This window comes from Prinia subflava (assembly GCF_021018805.1).
Source record: "Prinia subflava isolate CZ2003 ecotype Zambia chromosome W unlocalized genomic scaffold, Cam_Psub_1.2 scaffold_41_NEW, whole genome shotgun sequence".
NCBI classification, from domain to species: Eukaryota; Metazoa; Chordata; class Aves; order Passeriformes; family Cisticolidae; genus Prinia; species Prinia subflava.
In genome coordinates, this window is record NW_026960614.1 from 1,181,033 (window position 1) to 1,202,278 (window position 21,246).

The 21,246-nt window shown below is 43.4% G+C and overlaps 1 protein-coding gene across 3 annotated transcripts; it reads left to right on the plus strand.

Moving 5' to 3' along the window:
* Window positions 1-425: 425 nt before the first annotated feature.
* LOC134565233 (transcription factor BTF3-like) lies at window positions 426-19,389 on the plus strand. Of its 3 annotated transcripts, XM_063424728.1 has the most exons (6): window positions 431-681; window positions 1,010-1,078; window positions 10,413-10,526; window positions 10,735-10,936; window positions 17,651-17,710; window positions 19,016-19,389. In XM_063424728.1, the coding sequence occupies exons 2-6, from the start codon at window positions 1,010-1,012 to the stop codon at window positions 19,060-19,062; spliced, it is 492 nt and encodes a 163-aa protein (XP_063280798.1). In that variant the 5' UTR covers window positions 431-681; the 3' UTR covers window positions 19,063-19,389. The 3 variants fall into 3 exon arrangements, with proteins under 3 accessions (XP_063280799.1, XP_063280800.1, XP_063280798.1); XM_063424729.1 differs by lacking the exon at window positions 17,651-17,710 and having other exon boundaries at window positions 426-681; XM_063424730.1 differs by lacking the exon at window positions 1,010-1,078 and having other exon boundaries at window positions 428-681.
* The last annotated feature ends 1,857 nt before the right edge of the window (window positions 19,390-21,246 follow it).

Sequence of the window (21,246 nt, forward strand, 5' to 3'; positions counted from 1 at the left end):
TTGCTAGTAGGACTTGTGACCCTATGGGGGACCCACACTGGAGCAGCTCATGAAGAACTGAATCTAAAAGAAAAATCATGGATACTGGGACAAGGTTTAAATTACATCAAGAGAGAAAATACAACATTTAAATATCTTCTAGGAAAAAAAAAAAAAAGAAGCCAAACCAAGGACACATCCATTCATGGAAAAAAAAAATAAAAAACCCGGCCAGGTGAGGCTGCAAGCAAGAGAAGGGGGAAGCAGGGAGAGAAGGGAGATAGGCCACACACACCAAACAAGATCGCAAACAGAAACGAACACGCCCGAAGGGAGGGGGGAAGAGAAGGGAGGGGGGAGGGGGCGGCGGGGAAGAGGCGTGGACTTTACTTTGCACTCCCACTCAGCCACACAAATGAATTTACTTTGCCCAGCACAGCACTCTTACTGGAGTCCATCGCTCCCTACACGTAGGGTAACCTCCACTCCCCATCTCATGCCTCCAACTCCTCCCGCGGTGGCGGCTCCACCTCTCCAGATTTCACTGTCGCAGAGGGCGCACTCTCCTGGCTTAGGCAGTGGTAGAGCGGCGTGTCTGGCCTCCGTTCCGGCCGCCATCTCGCGTGTTCTGCTCGGTCCTCATCCCGCTCCCACAAGCCTCATCTCCCCCCACTCTGACACCGCTGCTTCCGCTCTAAGAAGGTACAAAGGAGACGTTAGGGAGGGACTAGGGTGGAATTTGTTGCTCGACCAAGGGCTGCAGGTTAGTGGGCTGCTGTGGTTGAGGCAAGGCAAGTTACGGGCAGGGCCTCAGGAGACCTGAGCTGAGCTTCGGCGGCACTGTGTGGCAGACCGACTGCCCCCCGCCCCGTTAGGGCTTGGACGTCTTCCAGTCGGGTGTGCGAGTGTAGCGAGGGGTAGCTGCGGAGCCCCTTGTGCTCATCTACCTTACTGCCGGGCCCAGGTTGTGGTCTGGGCCGCCGAGTGCTTCCTGACCTGTTTTGCATGGGTGCTCTTGTTGCTTCCACAGATGAAAGAAACTATCATGAACCAAGAAAAGCTTGCCAAGCTCCAGGCCCAAGTGCGCATTGGTGGCAAGGTAGGAATCGTCTCCCATCCCTGCCTTCAGGATTGTGTGTCACGGTCCATATGCTGGGCCTCTGATGTGGGATCCTGAAAACTCGGGTGGGGAGCAGCCTTAAAGACTACTGCCTTGGTTGAACTGTGCTTTGGTGAAGGTGCGCTGCTGCAGTGATCTCTAGATAGTTGAGTAGAAGCAGAATGTAAGAGTTGAACCTCCAGCCTTTTCTGTTTGGATTTGTTATATTACAGCTGACTTGTAGCCTATATTCTTATATAGGCTATATTAAAAGGCATCTGGGATGGGGCAACCCTGGATGTATGTACAAACTAGGGAATGAAACATAGAGCAGCACTACAGAAAGGGACCTCGGGGCCCTGGTTAGTGGTAAATTGGATATGAGTCAGCAGTGCCCTGGCAGCCAGGAGGGCCAACCATGTTCTGAGGTGCATCAGGCACAGTATCGCCAGACAGTCAAGTGAGGTGATTGTCCTGCTCTGCTCTGCACTGGTGCAGCTTCACCTCGACTACTGTGTGCAGTTTTGGGCACCACAATATAAGAAAGCGTTATGAACAACTGAGATCGCTTAAAAAATCAGCAGTAAGGCTATCAGTAAAAAACAGATTTAATATTAAGCGACAGCATGACAAAGTTTGTTGGCAAGATTCATTCTACTACTTACTAGACAGTTAGGGCACACCCAGGCAAACAAGCACCAACAAAACCAAACAAAATCCAGGCAATCAAAACAGAAATGAACTGAGAACTATCTGGGGGGGGGTGTGGGGGTGTGCATGTGTGCACATGTGACAAAAGGATAGTGAAGGCAAGGATAAAAAAGATTATGGCCTAAAAGCTTAACAGCACTCAAACGTAACAGTACTTACTTTAACTTATACCTTTAACCTAAGAAATTAACAAAGGAACAACACAACTTATACCTTAACCTTAACAACTTAAGAGAGGAATAACACTTAGCAGCATTTAACCTAAGTTATAACTTCAAAGTTAAACTTAGCAAAAGAACAACACTTAGCAGCATTTAACTTCGCTTATAACTTATGACTTAACCTTACTTACAGACCTAACCTACTTAGCTATCTAAGGTACTTAAACATCTAAGAAAGCAGCATTTCTCCCAGATTTCCTATAGCATATGTGCACATGTATGCACACAGACATAAAGAGTCAGTGCAAGTTACCTGTGAAAAATTCCCCTCAAGGGTAAGTGAAATATTCATTTCAGATGGCTTTGCATCTCCCCAGCAGGTGAAGGGTCAGGCCTCGAGGAATGGGGGTATTGTCCCAGGACTGTTGTTGTTCAGCAATCCTCTGAGTACAGCAAACATGAGAGTTTGCTGGCTCTGAGAGGCCCTACTCAGAGAGAGGTTGCTGGTCACAGCCTGCTGCAGTCCAGAAGAGCTCAAAGGGTCTCATTTTGGAGTGCTGCTTATAGGATCACTAGAGTGTGGGCTTTAGTCATAAGTGTTTCATCTTGGCCACAGTTTAGGTCGGCACTTTCTTTGAAAGCGTGAGAATGGGGATATGCCATTCAGGTAAGGAAAAGAGGTTCCAAGGCTGTTCATAAAGAAAACAGGAGCTCGTTAGACAGCAGCAGTTCCCAGGAGCAGTGTTTCTGATAAGCTCAAGAAGAGCTGAGCCCATGTGCTGTTTGTCAAGGCTGAGGCCTAACAAGTGTTTCTCAGATCACAACGCAGCCTGGAAAAAAGGGAGGATGCACCACCACAGAAAGATATAAATCTGTTAGAGAGCATCCAAAGGAGGGCTACAAAGATGGTAAAGGGTCTAGAGGGGAAGCCATACAAGGAGTAGCTGAGGTCACTTGGCTTATTCAGACTGGAGAAGAGGAGACTGAGGGGGGACCTCAGTCTACAACTGTAGTTGCAGTCTACAACTTCCTCACGAGGGGAAGCAAAGGGGCAGACACTGATCTCCTCTCTGGTGACCAGTGAAAGGACCCAAGGGAATGGCATGAAGCTGTGTCAGGGGAGGTTTAGGTTGGATATTAGGAAAAGGTTTTTCACCCAGAGGGTGGTTGGGCACTGGAACAGGCTCCCCAGGGCAGTGATCACAGCCCCAAGGCCATCTGAGTTCAAGAAGTGTTTGGACAATGCTCTCAGGCACATGGTGTGAATCTTGAGGCTGTCCTGTGCAGAGTCAAGAGTCGGACACTATGATCCTTGTGAGTCACTTCCAGTTCAGGATATTCTATGATTAAGATTTGAAGTAATAGATCTTACAGTAAATATCTTGGGTATTGTTTTCATAATAGACTAGAGGGCTATACTCCAGATTCTCATCACAAATTTTTAAGATGCCCATGGCTGTTTTCTTGCTTTTATGAACAAAGCTGGAGTTTCTGTATTTCTCATACTTTTATCATTGTAGAATAACATGCTTGGAAGACCTTTTTATTTTATTATAAAATCTGAATTCATGTAGCTTTGTGATTACTTATAATCTGGAAATAAAAAAGTATGTTGAGTATAGTTGCATGGTAGTAAACATGTTAATTACAGTTTCAGTTTTAAGTCAAGAATTTGTTAGCAATTTTTTGATTTTTATACCTGAGAAATGTGCACACAATATTTAGAATACAAGCTATTCTAAAATAAGACAATGGGAGCAGTGGTAAGGCAGTCTGGAGTGCAGGTAGTTTTTTCATCAGTCTTCCTGATCAAAAGGAAGGAGTTTGAAAGTGTTAGTCAGATTTGGCAAATCAAATGGTTACAGTACTGGTGCCACAGCTAGGGGTTTGGCTACCTAGACTATAGGACTTGGTTTGAGAAACCTGGTCTGCTAGGGGCTGATGGGTCCATCTGTCAGAGAAGGGGAAGATCATCTTCAGTCATAGGCTTGCCAAGCTGGTGAAAAGGGCTTTAAACCAATATTGCCGAGAGATGAGAAACTCAGTCTATCCCATTCCTAGTAGTTAGATGCCAGGGCCAGGGAGAGATGCCCAAAGCTTGGAGAGGGATCACAGTTTAGCAGGAGAGCATCTGAAGAGCAGCACCAAGGAATTCTAGCCAGTAAATCAGCTTCATCAGGGGCCCAATTTAAATGCCTCTATGCAAACACATGCAGCATGGGGAATGAACAGGATGCGCACATGCCTGCAGGGCTATGAACTTATTGGCAACACAGAGACATAGTGAGAGGCTTCTGTGATGAGTGTTTGAATAGGACACAGGCCCTTTAGGAAGGACAGGCAGGGGAGACAAGAAGATGGTGTTTCCCTTTATGCCAATGAGCAGCTGGAGTGCATGGAGCTCCACTTGGGGATGGATGAGGAGCTGACAAAGTTTATGGGTCAGGATTGAAGGGAAGGCAGGGACAGGTGACATTATAGTGGGAGTCTGCTACAGGCCACCTGATCAGGAAGACTGAGTGGATGAGGCCCTCTACAGACAGATAGAAGCAGCCTCACATTCAGAAGTCCTGGTCCTCATGGGGGACTTGAATCACCCTGATACCTGTTGGAGGGACAACAGTAGAGCACAAGCAATCCAGGAGGTTCCTGGAATGGGTTGATGATTTCCTTCTCCAAGTGTTAAAGGAGCCAATGAGTAGAGGGGCTATGCTGGACCTTATTCTCACCAACAAGGAGAGGCTGGTGGAGAATGTGAAGCTCAAGGGCAGCCTGGGCTGCCCTGACCATGAAATGGTGGAGTTCGAGATCCTTGGGGCAGCAAGGCATGCACACAGCAATCTCGCTGCCCTGGGCTTCAGGAGAGCAGACTTTGGTCAGTTCAAGGATCTGCTTGGTAGAGTGCCATGGGATAGGGCCCTGGAGGGAAGAGGGGCCCAAGAAAGCTGGTTGATAATCAAGGATCACCTCCTGCAAACTCAGGAGCAATGCATTCCAACAAAGAGGAAGTCAGGCAAAAATACCAGGAGGCCTGTGTGGATGAACAAGGATGTCCTGGACAAGCTCAAACAGAAAAAGGAAGCCCACAGAGGGTATAAGCAAGGACAGGTAGCCTGGGAGGAATACAGAGAGATTGTCTGAGCAGCCAGAGATCAGGTTGGGAAAGCTAAAGCACTGATAGAATTCAATCTGGCCCGGGATGTCAAGGGTAACAAAAAAATCTTCTATAGGTACATCAGTGATAAAAGGAAGACTAGGGAAAATGTGTTCCCTTTCTTGAAGGATATGGGAGACATGGTTACCCAGGACATGGAGAAGGCTGAAGTACTGAATTGCTTTTTTGCTACAGTTTTCACTGATGCCTTGGAAGGCAGACCTGAAACAGAGACTGGACAGAGCTAGAAAATAAAGTAGGTATTTATTGAAAGGCCTCCAGGATCCACCTTGGGCAGGACAGGAACCTGACCAAGGCTGCACCCAGGGTGGACTGAGAATGGCCACAAAATGGCTGACCAGTCATGAGATCTTACATTTTTATAAGTTTTGGCCTATTTGCATATTGGGGTTTAATTGTCCAATTACAGCTTCAGTTTGTGAGGTTCCATCCTTCTTGTTCCTTCTCTCAAGTCTACCGTTGTTTGTGTTGTTGGGCTGGAAGTCGTCCTTGGTCCCCAGTAGGAAAAGGATTTGTTTTGTCTATCTACTCTGTGAAGAGAGCTTACTGGCACTTATTATGAGGCTCAGAACTACATCTCTAGGTAGCACAGAATCTGAAAATATGAAAGCTAAAGCCTAAAGCATCATCACCAGCACACCACCTAAGTTGTAGAAGGTGAATGAAGAGATTGGGAGAACAAAGAATCACCCACTCTAGGAAAAGACCAGGTTTGAGACCATTTAAGGAATCTGAGGGTGCGCAAGTCCCTCTGACCTTATGAGATGCATCCACGGACCCTGAGGGCCCTGACAGAGGAAGCAGCTAAGCCAGTATCCATAATATTTGAGAAGTTGTGGCAGTCCAATCAAGTTCCAGCTGACTGCAAAAGGGGAAATATAACCCATGTTTTTAGAAAGGAAAATAAGAAAGACAGAATTACAGGCCCATCAGTCTCACCTATCTGGCGCCCAGCAATATCATGGAACAGATCCTTCTGGTAACTATGCTAAGGCACATGGAAAATAAGGACATGATTTGTGACAGGCAACATGGCTTCACTAAAGGCAAATTGTGCCTGACAAATTTGGTGGCCTTCTATGATGGGGTTATGGTGTTGATGGATGAGGGAAGAGGGACTGATGTAATCTACTTGGACTTGTGCAAAGCATTTGACACTGTCCCACGTGACATCCTTGTCTCTAAACTGGAGAGACATGGATTTGACAGATGGACCACTCAGTGGATAAGGAATCAGCTGGATGGTTATACTCAGAGTTGTGGTCAACAGCTCAGTATCCAAGGGGACAGCAGTGACTAGTGGCCTCCTCGGGGGTCAGTATTTGGACCAGCACTGTTTAACATCTTTGTTGGCGACATGGTCAATGAGATTGAGTGCACCCTCAGCAAGTTTATTGACAACACCAAGCTGAGTGGTGCAGTTGACATACTGGAGGGAAGGGAGGCTATCCAGAGGGACCTGGACAAACTTGAAAAATGGGCCCCTGAGAACCTCATGAAGTTCAGCAAGGCCAAGTGTGAGGTCCTGCACCTGAGTCAAGGCAATCCCAAGCATGAGTACAGGCTGGGCAGAGAATGGATTGAGAGCAGCCCTGGGGAGAAAGACTTGGGGGTGATGGTTGATGAGAAGGTCAACATAACTTGGCAATGTGTGCTTGGTGCCCAGAAAGCTGACATTATCTTGGGCTGCATCAAAAGAAGTGTGACAAGCAGGTCAAAGGGGGCGATTCTGCTCCACTCTTGTGAGATCCCACCTGGAGTACTGCATCCAGCTCTGGCGTCCCCAACGTAAGAAGGACATGGACCTGTTGGAGTGAGTCCAGAGGAAGCCATGAAGATGCTCTGAGGGATGGAGCACCTCTGCTATAGTGGCAATCTGAGAGAGTTGGAGCTGTTAAACCTGGAGAAGAGAAGGCTTCAGGGAGACCATAGAGCCCCTTACAGTGCCTAAAGGGGCTTCAGGAGAGTTGGAGAGGGGCTTTTTACAGAGGCATGGAGTGATGAGACAAGGGGCAACAGTTTTAAACTGAAAGAAGGTAGATTTAGGTGGGACATAAGAAACTTTTCACTATGATGGTGTTATGATCTGGTTTTAAATTTACTTAGAAATTCCTCTGCCCAAATTAAGGTGCAAATGAGACCATATGCCAAAGACAATAGTATGAGTTTTATTTAATAGTAAATATGAGAGAGAGAGAGAGAAAGAGAGACCAAAGAAGAGAAAGAAAATAGGTGGGAGGACAGAAAGAGAGTGACAGAGACAGAATAAGGAAAATATCACCGTCTATGGATCCCAATGATGTTCCGTTGACTCTCTCCAGCTGGTCTTCTTGGTGGTGAAGGTCCTCCCAAAAGCATAGAATCTGATGGGTTAATATACACTCAGGCCAGGTGGGAATGTCCAGGTACCTCTCCCCCGGGGGAGGCAGTCTCTTGCAGCAGACTCTGGATCTGTTGCATCATTTTGCGTCACATGCAGTCCTGTGGTGCAAGGCCTCTGGGGAGCGCTTTGGGGGGGGGGGGATCTTTGATGGATTATGACACCCTCTCAGTTGCCTCTCACGTGAATGTCCTGTGGATGTGGCCTGTGGGATTAGGGGTTTTACAGCTGAGCTGGACTGTGTAAGGGAGGATGGGTGTTCAGTGTCTCTGACCAGAGGTTACGCCACACACCTGAAACCTCCTCCCCTAGCCCTTGTTTCAGGAGGAGTCTGTGTAAACCTGACTTCGGTGGGCTGTGATCTCCCCCACTCCAAACCCAGACAGATGATTCTCACTGCAGCTGCTGGATTTGGCTTTCTTGAGAATGCATTCCTTTCCCTCAGCCTTGTTTGTTTCTCCTTACACCTGAGATGACTGAACTATAGTGTCTTGTTTATCTTATCTAGGTGCCTTAACTCACAGCCCAAAGTTCTTCAAGGAGGTTTCTGTGGCTGTAGCTTCTTTATACAGTTTTTGCTATAATGGGCAAAACTCCTTCATAACAATGTTTAAGGCCTGAATTGTTTCAGTCCTTGACAGAGGGTGGTGAGGCACTGGCACAGGTTGCACCAAGAAGTTGTGTTTTCCCCATCCCTGTAAGTGTTCAAGGTCAGGTCGGACAGGGCTTGGAGAAACCTGGTCTAGTGGAAGGTGTCCCTGTCCACAGCAGGGGGTTGGAACTAAATGATCTTTGAGATCTCTTCCAACCCAAACTACTCTGTGATTCTATTCAGCAGAACTCTTGTTGACAGTTTCCAGTAGTGTTTATTCAAGTGTTGAAGCTTTTTGCCTTTAAATGGATATTTAGGCAGCCTTAAATCAGGATTAATCCAGTAATTACCTGGCTCGGTGTTTTTGTGTATTCTTTATATGGATTACTAGTTAAGCAGAGGACTGCTGTATTATATTTATGATTATGTGCATGTTACTATCAGGTAGCACATTGCCTCTGATGGAAGATTTTCATAACATTGCAGGCCTGCAGATCTTAAAAAGAAGATAAATATTATAATTAGGTGGAGGGCTATTGTAGTACTTCATTATGTGGAATTTGACATTTTTGTGTAAGGTGTTACTACAGCTAAATGCCATGTTGATTCTTACAAACCTTTTTCCTGGAGAAATCTAGAGCTCTATGTCTGTAGGGGAACTTAATCTTTGCTTGCTTTGCTTTCTAAAAAGGAGTGGTCTGGAATATTATGTAGAAGTATTTTTAAAATATATATATTTCATAAACTCATTTACGTTTGAAAATACCTCTAAGATCATGTCCATAAAATATTTTGGGAAAATATGTGTTCTTCAAATTTTACACAAGTGTGTAAGTCCATCAGATGGAGATGTCTATTTGGAATAAAAAATAGTGTTTGGGGTTTTCTCATTTTCATTTGTTAATTATGTTTTTGATAGCTTTATGGTCTCTGATTCTTTATTGTCAAAATTTGACTACAACTTAAGATTGTCTAAGGAAAAATAATGGGCTTCAGAAATTACTGAAAACTGCTCAAAAGTGTTTCCTCTGTGGCACCAGAGGCAAACTGACTTTTCAGTATCAGAATCAGCTGTTCAACTTTATTCTTATTTGGCTGAGAAACGACATTTTCCAAACTTTTACTCGTGTCATGCACCAATTTTGGATTTTCAAAGCTGTCTTACATTGTTCCAGTAACCTTTAAGCAATTTTGAAGCTCATTTCTTTAAACCCTGATGATGCTACCTAAGTCGCAGCCTCAAAAGACAGCTGTAAACTGTGGCCAGAACTGCTACTTATTTTTCACAACTGTTTCATAATTTCTTGGAACAAAAATGTCAGAAGTAGACCAACAATGACAGTTCATCCTAATTCTAGGTAACTTGTTCTACCTAAACAGTTGGTATTCACAGCTCTAGCTAATCTCTAACATAAACCAGATGCAACTCCATATTGTTTGACACTGTAAAGAATAAGGGATAGAAAAAAAAGAGAGTTCATTTGTATTTACTGGGATGGTAGACTAAAATCTGTTGTGCACTCTTCAATAGGAAGCTGATGGTTAGGGGCATTCCAGCAAAGGTTTTCCTGACCATTGTGGACCTGATTTCTGCCTCCCCCCCCCCTCCCCCCTCCCCCTTTACAACAATGCTATAAGTTACTGGAGTGCAAACTTGGCCTGTCACTACACTGATCATCATTAGTATTGCTGTAGCGGTTACACTTGCACACACCTGCTGTGCAAGTATATATACTTTCAGGAATTACACTGTTCTGTCTGGCAATGAATGTATAACCAGGTGAATTTAAGAATTCAGTTACTCTGAACTTTAAAGATCAAAGATATTGTTAGGGGTTAGTCCTAGAAATGATGTCTGAATAGATCTTTCTGTAGAAGTTGATTTGTCACCAAATTAAGCTAGCAACTCTTTAGGCATACAGGACTGTAGAGTATATCAGTCTTCAGGAGATGATCGGCTTTAAATTTTATGCCTTTAGTAACACACAAGGATACACTTGAAGTTTTTCTTTCCTAAGTAAGATGTTGCAGAATCCCCATGAGACTTAGGAAATAAAGCTTCTGTGGTGCATTGCATCCTAAAATCTCACACCTCTCACAAATATGCAAAGCTTGCTCTAGCAAGGAAAAGACTGCTGCAGTGCAGTTGGAGGAGTGAGGTTGTGTGTACTGTAACACAGAAATAGAACTTTGCATACAAAGTTGATTTGTAGATGGCTGCAGAGTAGTTATATGGCCACAAAAATTAGAGTTTGCAAAGAACGAATTAAATATTAATTAATAACTTTTTTTTGTTTGTTTGTTTTTTTGCAAAGGGTACTGCCCGCAGAAAGAAGAAGGTTGTCCATAGAACGGCTACAGCAGATGACAAGAAACTTCAGTTTTCTTTGAAGAAACTGGGTGTCAACAATATTTCTGGAATTGAAGAGGTAATTGCTTGAAAGGGGAAAATGCTTTTCTATATAGAAATATAAAATGTATAAAAATTTCCTTGTAAGTAACATCCTAAACTTGCCTGTAAATTATCTATAGGTGCTTAATTGAGCTTTAGGAACGTCAACTAGTTTCCTGTTAAATTGAAAAATCATGCTAAACTGCTTGAAATACTGGTTTTGGTTTTGTTTTTTTCCCTTGCAGGTAAATATGTTCACCAACGAAGGAACAGTCATTCACTTCAATAACCCTAAAGTTCAGGCATCCCTGGCTGCTAACACTTTCACTATCACTGGTCATGCTGAGACAAAGCAGCTGACAGAAATGCTTCCTAGCATCTTAAATCAGCTTGGAGCTGATAGTTTGACTAGCCTGAGGAGACTGGCAGAAGCCCTACCCAAGCAATGTAAGTTAAAAAACTTGAATGCCTTTCCTGCTGGCAGCTATGGGGCTTATTTGTATAGCTTCAGTGAAATTCAGTGCACTTACTGTCTGCAAGCATATTATAAAATGCTAAAGAAATGAGACACTTAAATCTTATTTATAGCTCAAATCCAACAATGAATATAACAGAATAAAGCAGAGGCACCTGTTTCTCAGCATATCTTGCACCTGGTCCAGGACTAGAAAGTTGTAGCCAGATTTGATTTCATGGTAGTTTACTACTTGCTGTGGCTACTATATTTTGGAATACCTAGTTCATTAAAGCTAGATAGAGTTACTCTGAGAAAGGTTTTAAAAGAAGGTATGTCTGTTTTGACACTTAATGGAAACAAACAACAGGGAGAGGGACTTGAGGACAGACATCTTGCTACTGCTTTGTTCCCTCACAGGTGTGGTGAAGGTAGTATTTTTTGCATGGGCTTTTTGATAGCTAAGAGGCATTTATACAACATTTGTAAGGAAATATAATTTCTGTGTGTGTAGAACAGTGTAGTGAACAGGACTGGCATGATCATTAAGCTAGATACACCAATTTTGTATTCTATCCTTAAATTAGTAAAAAGACCTGAACACTTTATCTCCCTAAAACTATGTGAGAAAAGTAGAGGAGGGACCTAAGTATCTGGTGTTTGGAAAAGGTGCTGCTGCTGCTACAGGGTAAGAATTGGGAGCAGAAGACAGGCTTGTTGATACTGGGACTGATGCCTTAAGTTTTAGCGTTAATATTTTTCAGGTCCTGTACTGCATTAGTGTATAACTCTGAACTCCATATAGAGTGTTAGTAAGCTCTCTTCATATTTTTGTCAGACAAAACAATCCTTCCAGGCCTGAGAACCAAGGACACCCTCTGCCTCAGGCCCGGAAAAGTATAAACAAAAGTGAATCGAGGGGGGGGGGGGAGGGGGGGAGGGGGGGGGAGGAGGAGCAAACCGGGGGGAATATGACTTCATTACCTAAAGCTATAATTGGAGAATTAACCTCTGATATGCAAATAGACCAAACATATATCTATCTGAAAAACTCATGACTGTCATCCATCTTGGGTGTAGTCTCTGCGAGGCTTTTGCACTGCCCAAGGTGTATCTATTGAAGGCCTTTAATAAATACCTACTTTATTCTTTTAACTCTGTCTAGCCTCTGTTCTAGGTAGCCACTCCAAGGCATCAGGACTACGTTTCATGTCCTGCATGTAGGGTTTTCCTACTTATTTTCTACTTCTTGTGGCAATTATGAACTTGACTGTTACGGTTTTTCTTTCTGTGCTTTGCTGCCAGCAAAGATAGACTCTATTCCTAAAGCTGATGATGTTTCTCTTCTCTCAACTTCCCGCTGAAAAAAATCTTCTAGAAGTAGTGTTCAGGAGGTGAGATAAAGTGCTTTCCCAATGAAGCTCATGGCCCTCCTTCCTAGTGTCAGCTGTGTGGCTTCCTTGTGGTAGAAGTGGGGCTTGAAAGAAAGAAAACTTGAAGGATTTAAAATGAACCTGTTAAGATCTCTCTTCTTATAAAAAGGTGAGACAGCTGTTTATTTAAGGGAGGGGCTATTTATCAGGGAATGTATAATAGGACAAGGGGTAACAGTTTTAAACTGACAGAGGGCAAATTTAGATTAGATATTAGGAAGAAATTCTTTATTCAGATGGTGATGTGGCACTGGCATGGGTTGCCCAGAGAAGCTGTGGCTGCCCCATCCCTGGATATGTTCAAGGTGAGGTTGGACAGGGCTTGGAGCAACCTGGTCTAGTGGAAGGTATCCCTGTTCATGTCAGGGGGATGGAACATGATGGTTTTTAAGGTCCATCCCAACCTAAACTATTCTGTGTTTCTATGATTCATGTTAATCCTCCATGTTGTTTTGGATGCCACCTGTCCTAGGGACAAACACTTGTAATAGATGCCTCAAATCAATGTACCTGCCACTCTTCTGCTACAATTGTTCTCTTTTTTTCAGTTCACATTTTTATATGTAGAATAATACTCTTCCCAATAATAGCTTTGCTATAGTTATGACAAAGTTGTACTTGTGTCTGGGAAAGGGTAGGGCTGTGTCTGACTTGACAAGCATGTTTGTCATGGTGTAAGTCATTGCTGCTGGGAAAGAGTGGAGAAACTTGTTCAAGTCATACAACTCCTGTGTTTTGAATTAAGGCAGCAATCTGATATAAACATGACATAAATATCTCCCAGCTCTTTTATCTCTGAGGGCAGTTTCCCAAGGAATCCCACTCAATAGTGCTCTAAATGGCTGAAAGTTTGCCTCTGTGAGGTTTAGGGTCCTGACTACTGTTTTACCCATCCAGTACCCCTCAAAATTGAGAATTCTATCCAGGCATGGCTGCAGTCCAGGCTGCCTCCAATCTTGACCTCTCCAATAAGTTAGAGACTTTAGAATAATAGAATCATCAAGGTTGGAAGACACCTTTTAAGATCAAGTCCAACTGTCAACCCAATACTACCACTGTAACCCATAAACCACTAAACCATATCACCCAGTGCCAGATCCAGATGCCTCTTAAACACCTCCAGGGATGGCGACTCCACCACCTTCCTGGGCAACCTATTCCAATGCCTGATCACCCTAACAGTAATTTTTTTTTCTAATATCTAATCTGAATCTCATGTCTCAGGTTAAGGCCATAAGTTCTTCTGCATTAGTAAGCAACAGGTCCAGCAGTGCTTCTCCTATGGTTGGGCTCTCCATCACCTGTACTAGGAAGCTGTCCTCAAAGCACTTGTAATGGGTCTGGCTGACACGGAGTTAACTTTCCCCATAGCAGCCCTCACAGAGCTGTGTATTGGTAGGTAGAAAGTTGTTGATAACATACCAGTGCTTTGGCATTGAGGTTATCTCTCCAACAATACCCCCTCTTCACCTCCCAATGACAGTAGGCTGGTGGTGGACAAATATCTTTGGAAGAGTCATAGCCAGGACAGCTGATCCCAACTGACCAAAGGGATATTAACATCTGCTCAGCAATAAAAGTTAAGAGGAAGGAGGGGGCATTCATTATTAAGATATTTGTCTCCTGGAGCAACTGCTATACATACTGAAGCCCTTATCCCAGGAAGTGGTCAGACATTGCATGTTGATGGGAAGTAGAGAATAAATCTTTTGTCTTCCTTTGCTTTTGCACACAGACTTTGCTTTATTAACCTGCCTTTATCTTGACCCGTGAATTTTGTTCCATCTTATTTTCTCCCCTCTCAGGTCCTGCTGAAGAGGGGAGCAATAGAGCAGCTTGGTGGGCACTTGGTGTCTGGCCACAGTCAACTCACTTCAGCACTCCACTAATTTCTTAGGCTGCTTGCAATTCACTGTGCCATTTTTCCAGCAGATATCTGGGTGGTTAAAGACCCCTATCAGGATCAGGGCACGCGAGCATGATGCTTCCTGCTGTTGCCTTTTTTTCAAACTGGAAATGAAACTCAAGATAATTTTAGTAAGGAGATAATATAAAAGGGCATCTTTATTTGAAGGCTGCGGTTGAACAACAAAGTTTTCTTTTTTGACTTGGTCTCTAATTTTCACCCATAAGCTTTTGACCTTCGTTTTGCTGTTCTTCAAGATCACTTCATGCAATCAATCCTGGTTTTGGCATAGACAGCAACTCCCCCACTTCTCCTTCCTTGTCTGTCCCTTCTGAATAGTTTATAGCCATCAATCATAGCATTCTAATCATGCAATTCATCCCACCAAATTTCTGTGATAGCAATCAGGTTGTGGTTTTCCATCTGGGCAGCTGTTACCAGCTCCTCCTGTTTGTTTCCCATGCTGCATACACAGGTAGAGAGGCACTTCAGCTGAGCTGTGAGCCATATCCCCTTTTTAGAGGAGCTCACCCTAAGCTCACCCTTGAGGCAATTCACAGGTGTTTTCTGTTTATTCCTCATGCCTTGGCAGCCCCTGGCTCTTCCCAAGTGCCTAGAAAACCATGTCCTTCCCCCAGTAAATCTAAAGCTCTGTTTATAAGTCCAGCTGGCTTATTACTCAGGACACTCTTGCCCTGCTTGGTTACTTGAGCCCCGTGAAAATTCATGTATTCCCCTTCTGTATGCCTTACACCTTTTAATGTTAGGCATCAGGAGATGGTGCAGTTCTTTCTGGTTTAGGGAAGTTTCTGAATAGTGTAAAACCATTATAGGTAGCTCATGCAGTCAGGGTTTGCCATTAGCATATGTTGGGGGTGGCATTTGGATAAACAATCCTCATGCACATCTGCAGCATTTCATCCTCAAGTAATTCCTACCAAAGAGTGATAGCTTTAAAGATGTTTTGTGTATGGTTTTACTGTTGGTAGAAGCTGGAGTAGCCTACAGGTTCCAGGATTCAGTCCTCTTCTTCCACCAGCATACAAAATTCAGACTTCCTTAGATATGACCTCGTGCACATCTGCACTGGTGTCTAGGCAGACCTCTGTCAGGAACTGTAGACTAGATGGATTATCATTCTGCTTTAGTGTATCAGCCTGCTCACATTTGTAGAATACACCCTCTACTCCCATTATATTTGCTCCACATAAAGCATTTAAATTATTTGTACCTTGTAAATTAGGCACTGATTTGTTTCAAAACATGGAGTGGCTTTTACCTTTTCTTTTTCAGTTATGTCTCACTACTATAGCTCTCTATTCTCATTAAGAAATAGAATATATTTGATAAACTATGTTAGCAGACTGTAAGTTAAATTCCAAGGGGGACTTGTGGCTTCAAAATATATCTATTAATGCACAAAAATGCACCAGTATATTTTCTAGGAGAATGCACATCTACTTGAAACCTTGTCATTTTATGTAAGCAAAGAAACAACACTTTTAAACAAAAGCCTTTTTGGATACAGTGGCAATGTTATTATGCCTGTTAATGATAGACATCACACCACATGCAGGCTAGCTAGGCAAGCTTCTTTTGTGGTGCATTTTTGGAAGCAACTGTTCTTTAAGCCCTTTAGGTTATAATGCTTAAGATAAGCTAGGTGTATCTTAATGGCAACAAATGCAGTTGCAGGGATTTATAGGGTTTAGTCATAGCTTGCCCATTTTTCAACTGTGCTAAAAGCCTGGCTAAATGCTGCTACATTAAGCTTGCCTGCAGATTGCTGAGGTGGGTTGACTTTGGCTGGCTGCTAGGTACCCACCAAGATGTACTCTCAGTCCCATCCATCAGCAAGATGAGGAGAAGATACAACAAAAGACTGGTGGGTTGAGATAAGGACGAGGAGATCACTCACCAATTGCCATCATCGGCAAAACAGACTCAACTTGGGTAAATTAATTGAATGTATTACCAATCAAACTGGAGTAGGATAAGGAGAAATAAAAACAAATCCTAAAACCCCTTCCCTTCTTCCCAGGCTTAACTTCACTCTCAACTCTTCTGCCTTCTACTTCTGAGTGGCATAGGGGAATGGGAAATGGGGGTTGTGGTCAGTTCCTAATGCTGTGTCTACCACTCCTTTCTCCTCACTCTTCCCCTGCTCCAGCGTGAGTCCCTTCCACAGGGTACAGTCCTTCAGGAACAGGCTTCTCCAGCATGGTTCTCCCATGGGGTCACAGGTTCTGCTAGTAAACCCGCTCCAGCATGGGATCCTCTCTTTGCAGATCCTGCCAGGAGTCTGCTCCAGCATGGGCTTTTCACAGGGTCACAGCATCCTTCAGGCATTTACCTGCTTTGGTGTGGGGTCCTCCACAGGCTGCAGGTGGATCTCTGCTCCACCATGGACCTCCATGGGTCACTGACAGAGGTGACCTTGTCCTCAAGCCCTTTCAGAACAAAGTTTATGCATTCATCTATTTTCGTTCTCTAGAAATCAGGATACAGCAATTTCAGAAGTCTAGTATAAACCCATCTCTTTGCTAATGCTTTCCTTGAAAACTGAGAAGGATTAATTAGGATTAAATGGAGGTCATGAGCTAAGCTGTCTCATATTCTCAAGGTAGAACAGTTAAGTGAAAGTAGTGGCACAGGCACCCAGAGACTTGAGATATCTAAGCATTATACTGCTTCAGTTTCACAGATGCTCATTGGTCTACTACAATGGATAGGGTTGAGTCTCACTAGTGCTGGTAAATATAATGGGAATAGTTAAGAAATTATTGAGTCAGTAGAGATGTGGGCCAGGACATGTGGTTACCTTAACCACTGAAGTATAAAATTGTGTACCCAGTTCCATATTCCTCTGTCTTTGCAAGGGAACAATATCTTTAATTGCCTCTAGTCATGTGTCTACTTGCAGCTTCACAATTGCACCTCAGTTTTCTTGAAGGCCTAGGATCATAAGATCCTAAGATTTCCTTTATAGCTTGCTAATATTGTAAAATATTGTAAAATATGTAAGCCTCAAGAACCACTGAGTAATCAATAAACCAAGCTGCTTTTAAGAGAAATTGGTAAAATCAGTCTCTGTGTTTTAGCTGAAAATTACCATGCAAGGCACTCTATCTAGAACCAAGATGGTGTCTAGTAAACTTGTTTGGCATGCTTCTCATTTTTCAGCTGGTCTGTTTGAGCATTATTAGTAACATATAATTAGTTGTAGATTTTTATTCAGCAGGGGAACTGGATAGGGAATTGTAATTCAGCTCAGACTCTGATAATATTTTCAAAAAAGCAAAGCACCTTTGTAATCAAGATGCTTGTGGTGAGCTTGACGGATGCTTTTGAACTGCTTGCTCTTGCAGCCATGGATGGAAAAACACCACTCGCTACTGGTGGTGATGATGATGACGATGAAGTTCCAGGTAAGAACAAGCATGCAATGGAGGAAAAGGAAGTGAATTTTGCTGAGATATAATATATGCAGTATAAGAGTGGGCCAAGGACAGTAAGAGTATTGACTAGTCATTCCTTTCAGTACCTGAAGAGGGGCTGCAAAAGAGCTGGAGAGGGACTTTTTACAAGGGCATGGAGTGACAGGATAAGGGGGAATGTCTTTAAACTGAAAGAGGGTAGATATGTATTAGATATTAATTACATACTGTTTAGATATTGTCCTTCTGTACTTGGCACTGGTGAGGCCGCACCTTGAATACTGTGTCCGGAGCTGGGGGGCTCAGTCTGGTGAAAGGGAGGCTCAGGGGAGACCTTATCACTCTACAATTACCTGAAAGGAGGTCGTAGCAAGGTGGGGATTGGCATCTTCTCCCAGGCAACAAATGACAGGATGAGAGGAAACAGCCTCGAGCTGTGCCAAGGGAGGTTTAGGTTAAACATCAGGAAGAATTTCTTCACAGAAATTGTGGTTAAGCATTGAAATGGGCTGCCTAGGGAAGTGGTGGAGTCCCCATCCCTGGAAGAGTTCAAGAAATGACTGGATGTGGCAATTAGTGCTCTGGTCTAGTTGACAAGGTGGTGTTCAGTCAAAGATTGGACCCAATGATCTTGGAAGTCTTTTTCAACCTTAATGATTCTGTGATTAGGAAGAAATTCTTTACTGTGAGGGTGGTGAGGCACTGGCACAGGTTGCCCAGAGAAGCTGTGGCTGCCCCATCCCTGGAAGCATTCAAGGTCAGGTTGGAAGGGGCTTGGAGTAACTTGGTCTAGTAAAAGGTGTCCCTGCCCATATCTGGGTTGGAATGAGATGGTCTTTAAGGTTCCTTTCGACTCAGGCCGTTCTGTGATTCTTTTACAGAATTTCTGTGAGCATAGTTTTCAGATACCATATGAGACAGATGGATCATTGGTTTGAGCTAGCATTTTTGTCTCATGTAGGAATAATAGCTATGGCTAAGATAATTATTTAATAGTCAGTAAGAAGAGTGCTAAGAAACTGACTTTTTAGTATCACTGCTCTGTTGTGGATATGGTGAAGTTAAATGCTCTTAGAATTGTGTTTATAATTAACTATTTCAAACTTACTTGTTAGAACAAGAAGAATCAACCATGAAACTCTTAGACATTGTTTGGTTTGTATTTTATAAGCTGATTTTTTTTCCATGTAACCACTTCATATGACCTGGAATTTTTTTTTGGGGGGGGGGGAATGCAAGGGAATTGGCAAAGCTGAAGTAGGTCAGACTTGAATTTCAACATTTTTCTTTTTCTAGATCTTGTTGAAAACTTTGATGAAGCTTCAAAGAATGAGGCAAACTGAACTGACACTGAATAAAATTAAAACTTGAAAAAGCTAAGTGGAGCTGTTATTTTATATTGTGACTGCTTTTATTTGATTTTATTTTTACTTCCTGATGAGATCTCAAGATGTGTAATAGCTGGAAATTCCTAATTCCTGAACCTGTAGCTCTTCTTCAGTTATTGCTTGTACACAGTATTGTTATTGCAGCCTAGTTTAACAAGCCTGTGCTTTGAAATGTCAGATTGCTAATGAATTTCTACCTAGACACAAATTTTGAGCAACTTATGTACAAGCAAAACCCCATCTTTGATGAACTTTGACATACAATAAAGAATATAAAATGAACTTTCTGGTGTGGCTTTATGTGAGAAAACCAAGAAAAATAAATTGACCATAACTGTTAAGCAATCATAAAAGGTCTTGCTTTTTTTCAGAGCATCTTCCTTTTTGCTCTGTTAGAACACTGGCTTCTAAAAAAATTTCCAGTGCATAATGGAGCATTTAAGACTTAATTGGTGAAATTCCTAGTGTTTGTGGGTCAGAGCGAATGCACTGTGTTCCTAAGACATGTTGTAATTACACTTACTGAATTTAAGAAAGAGACCTGTATTCTACAACGGCTTTATGACTGTAGGGGGGTTATGTGGCAAGGTTGGGGGGGCTGCAGGAGTGGCTTCTGTGAGAAGACACCAGATGCTACCCTTATGTCTGATAGAGCCAGTGCCAGCTGGCTCCAACACAGACCTGGTGCTGGCCAAGGCCGAGCCAATCAGTGATGGTGGTAGCACCTCTGTGACAACAAATTTAAGAAGAGGGGAAGAAGCTGGGCAACAACAGCCATGAGCAAGGAGTGAGAATATGTGAGAGAAACATCTGCAGCCAGCAAGGTCAAGGAAGGAGGGGGAGGAGGTGCTCCAGGCACTGGAGCAGAGATTCCCCTGCAGCCCAGGGTGAGGCAGGCTCTCCCCCCTGCAGTCCACTGAGGTCCATGGGGCAACAGAGATCCATCTGCAGCCCATGGAGGACCACATCCTGGAACAAGTGCAATTGCCCAAAGGAGGCTGTGACCTCGTGGGAAGCCCGCACTGGAGCGGGCTTCTGGCAGGACCTGTGGAGAGAGAAGCCCATGCTGAAGCAGGTTTGCTACCAGGACCTGTGACCCTTTGACTAAAGCCTGTTTGGATGGAAATGTGTAGATTTAAAGTTATGTTCCTTAAGAATTGCTTTAAAGACAGCATCTTTACTTCTGTTAATATTTGGTTTAAAATCTGTTTATGGTTCTTCACTGTTGTCTTTGTTGGTTCAGTTTTTATCTCAGCCATTGCCTGTGAGAAAGCAGAATTTTAGCAATTAGAAAGTAGATGCATAAAGTTTTGTTTTCTCCTTGGTAAAATTATTTCCCATGTATATTATTGCTCTCTATGAATAGAGATGCTCACTTCTGTAAATTTCATTTACCTTCATGACCTGTAGCGATATATCTGCACAACTTAGGCCATTCTGTGTACCAGCCAAACTTTGTAGATAACAAGCCACCTGCAGTCTTGTTTTCAGGGTTCTCAGGAATTCATCAAGGTTACTGAGACAACAGGACTGAAAAATAGAATGAAGAGCCATAGAAATCAGTTGCAAAAAATGCAAAACTTAGATAGAGGACACACTGTGTGATGATGGACGCTTGACCAATTAAGTGCCCTGAAGGATGTGTGCCTGCCTCATGAACAAGTGGCTTGGCCAATCAAGAGACACCTGTACGCATGAACAGTAGAACTAGAAACTATAACTGGAGGTTTATGTAAACAACAAATTGGCTTCTTCTGAAATCATATTGGTTCGGTTATTCAGTTGCCCATTTCACCCTGCATATTGGTGACCTCGACGTTTACGAGCGCGGGACACTGATGCGTACCATGATTCTTTGAACTTTGATCGGGACAAAGGGGGTCTGTGGGGAAGAAGGCAGGGGGCCCGGCCTACAACGTCTGCGGGGCTAGGGAGTCGCAAGGCTCCACTTGGTGTTCGAAAGCATGAAACCTTTCGAGGAAACGCTGGGGAGAAGAAAAAACTTCTGAACGCTGCAGTGAGTTTCACTGAATAAAACAGGTGAGAGGCCGGGGTGGAGGCGATGGAGAAGGCTTTGTCCAAGGAAGAGGAAGCTACCTTAAGTCTCCTCCAAATAATCCTTTCAAAGAAAGGGGATAA

Bases quoted from the DNA above. Each gene is read 5' to 3' on its own strand.
- LOC134565233 (XM_063424728.1), top strand. From the start codon at position 1,010: ATGAAAGAAACTATCATGAACCAAGAAAAGCTTGCCAAGCTCCAGGCC. The intron at 1,079-10,412 runs GTAGGAATCGTC...TTTTTTGCAAAG, and splicing joins AAGTGCGCATTGGTGGCAAG to GGTACTGCCCGCAGAAAGAA. The intron at 10,527-10,734 runs GTAATTGCTTGA...TTTCCCTTGCAG, and splicing joins ATATTTCTGGAATTGAAGAG to GTAAATATGTTCACCAACGA.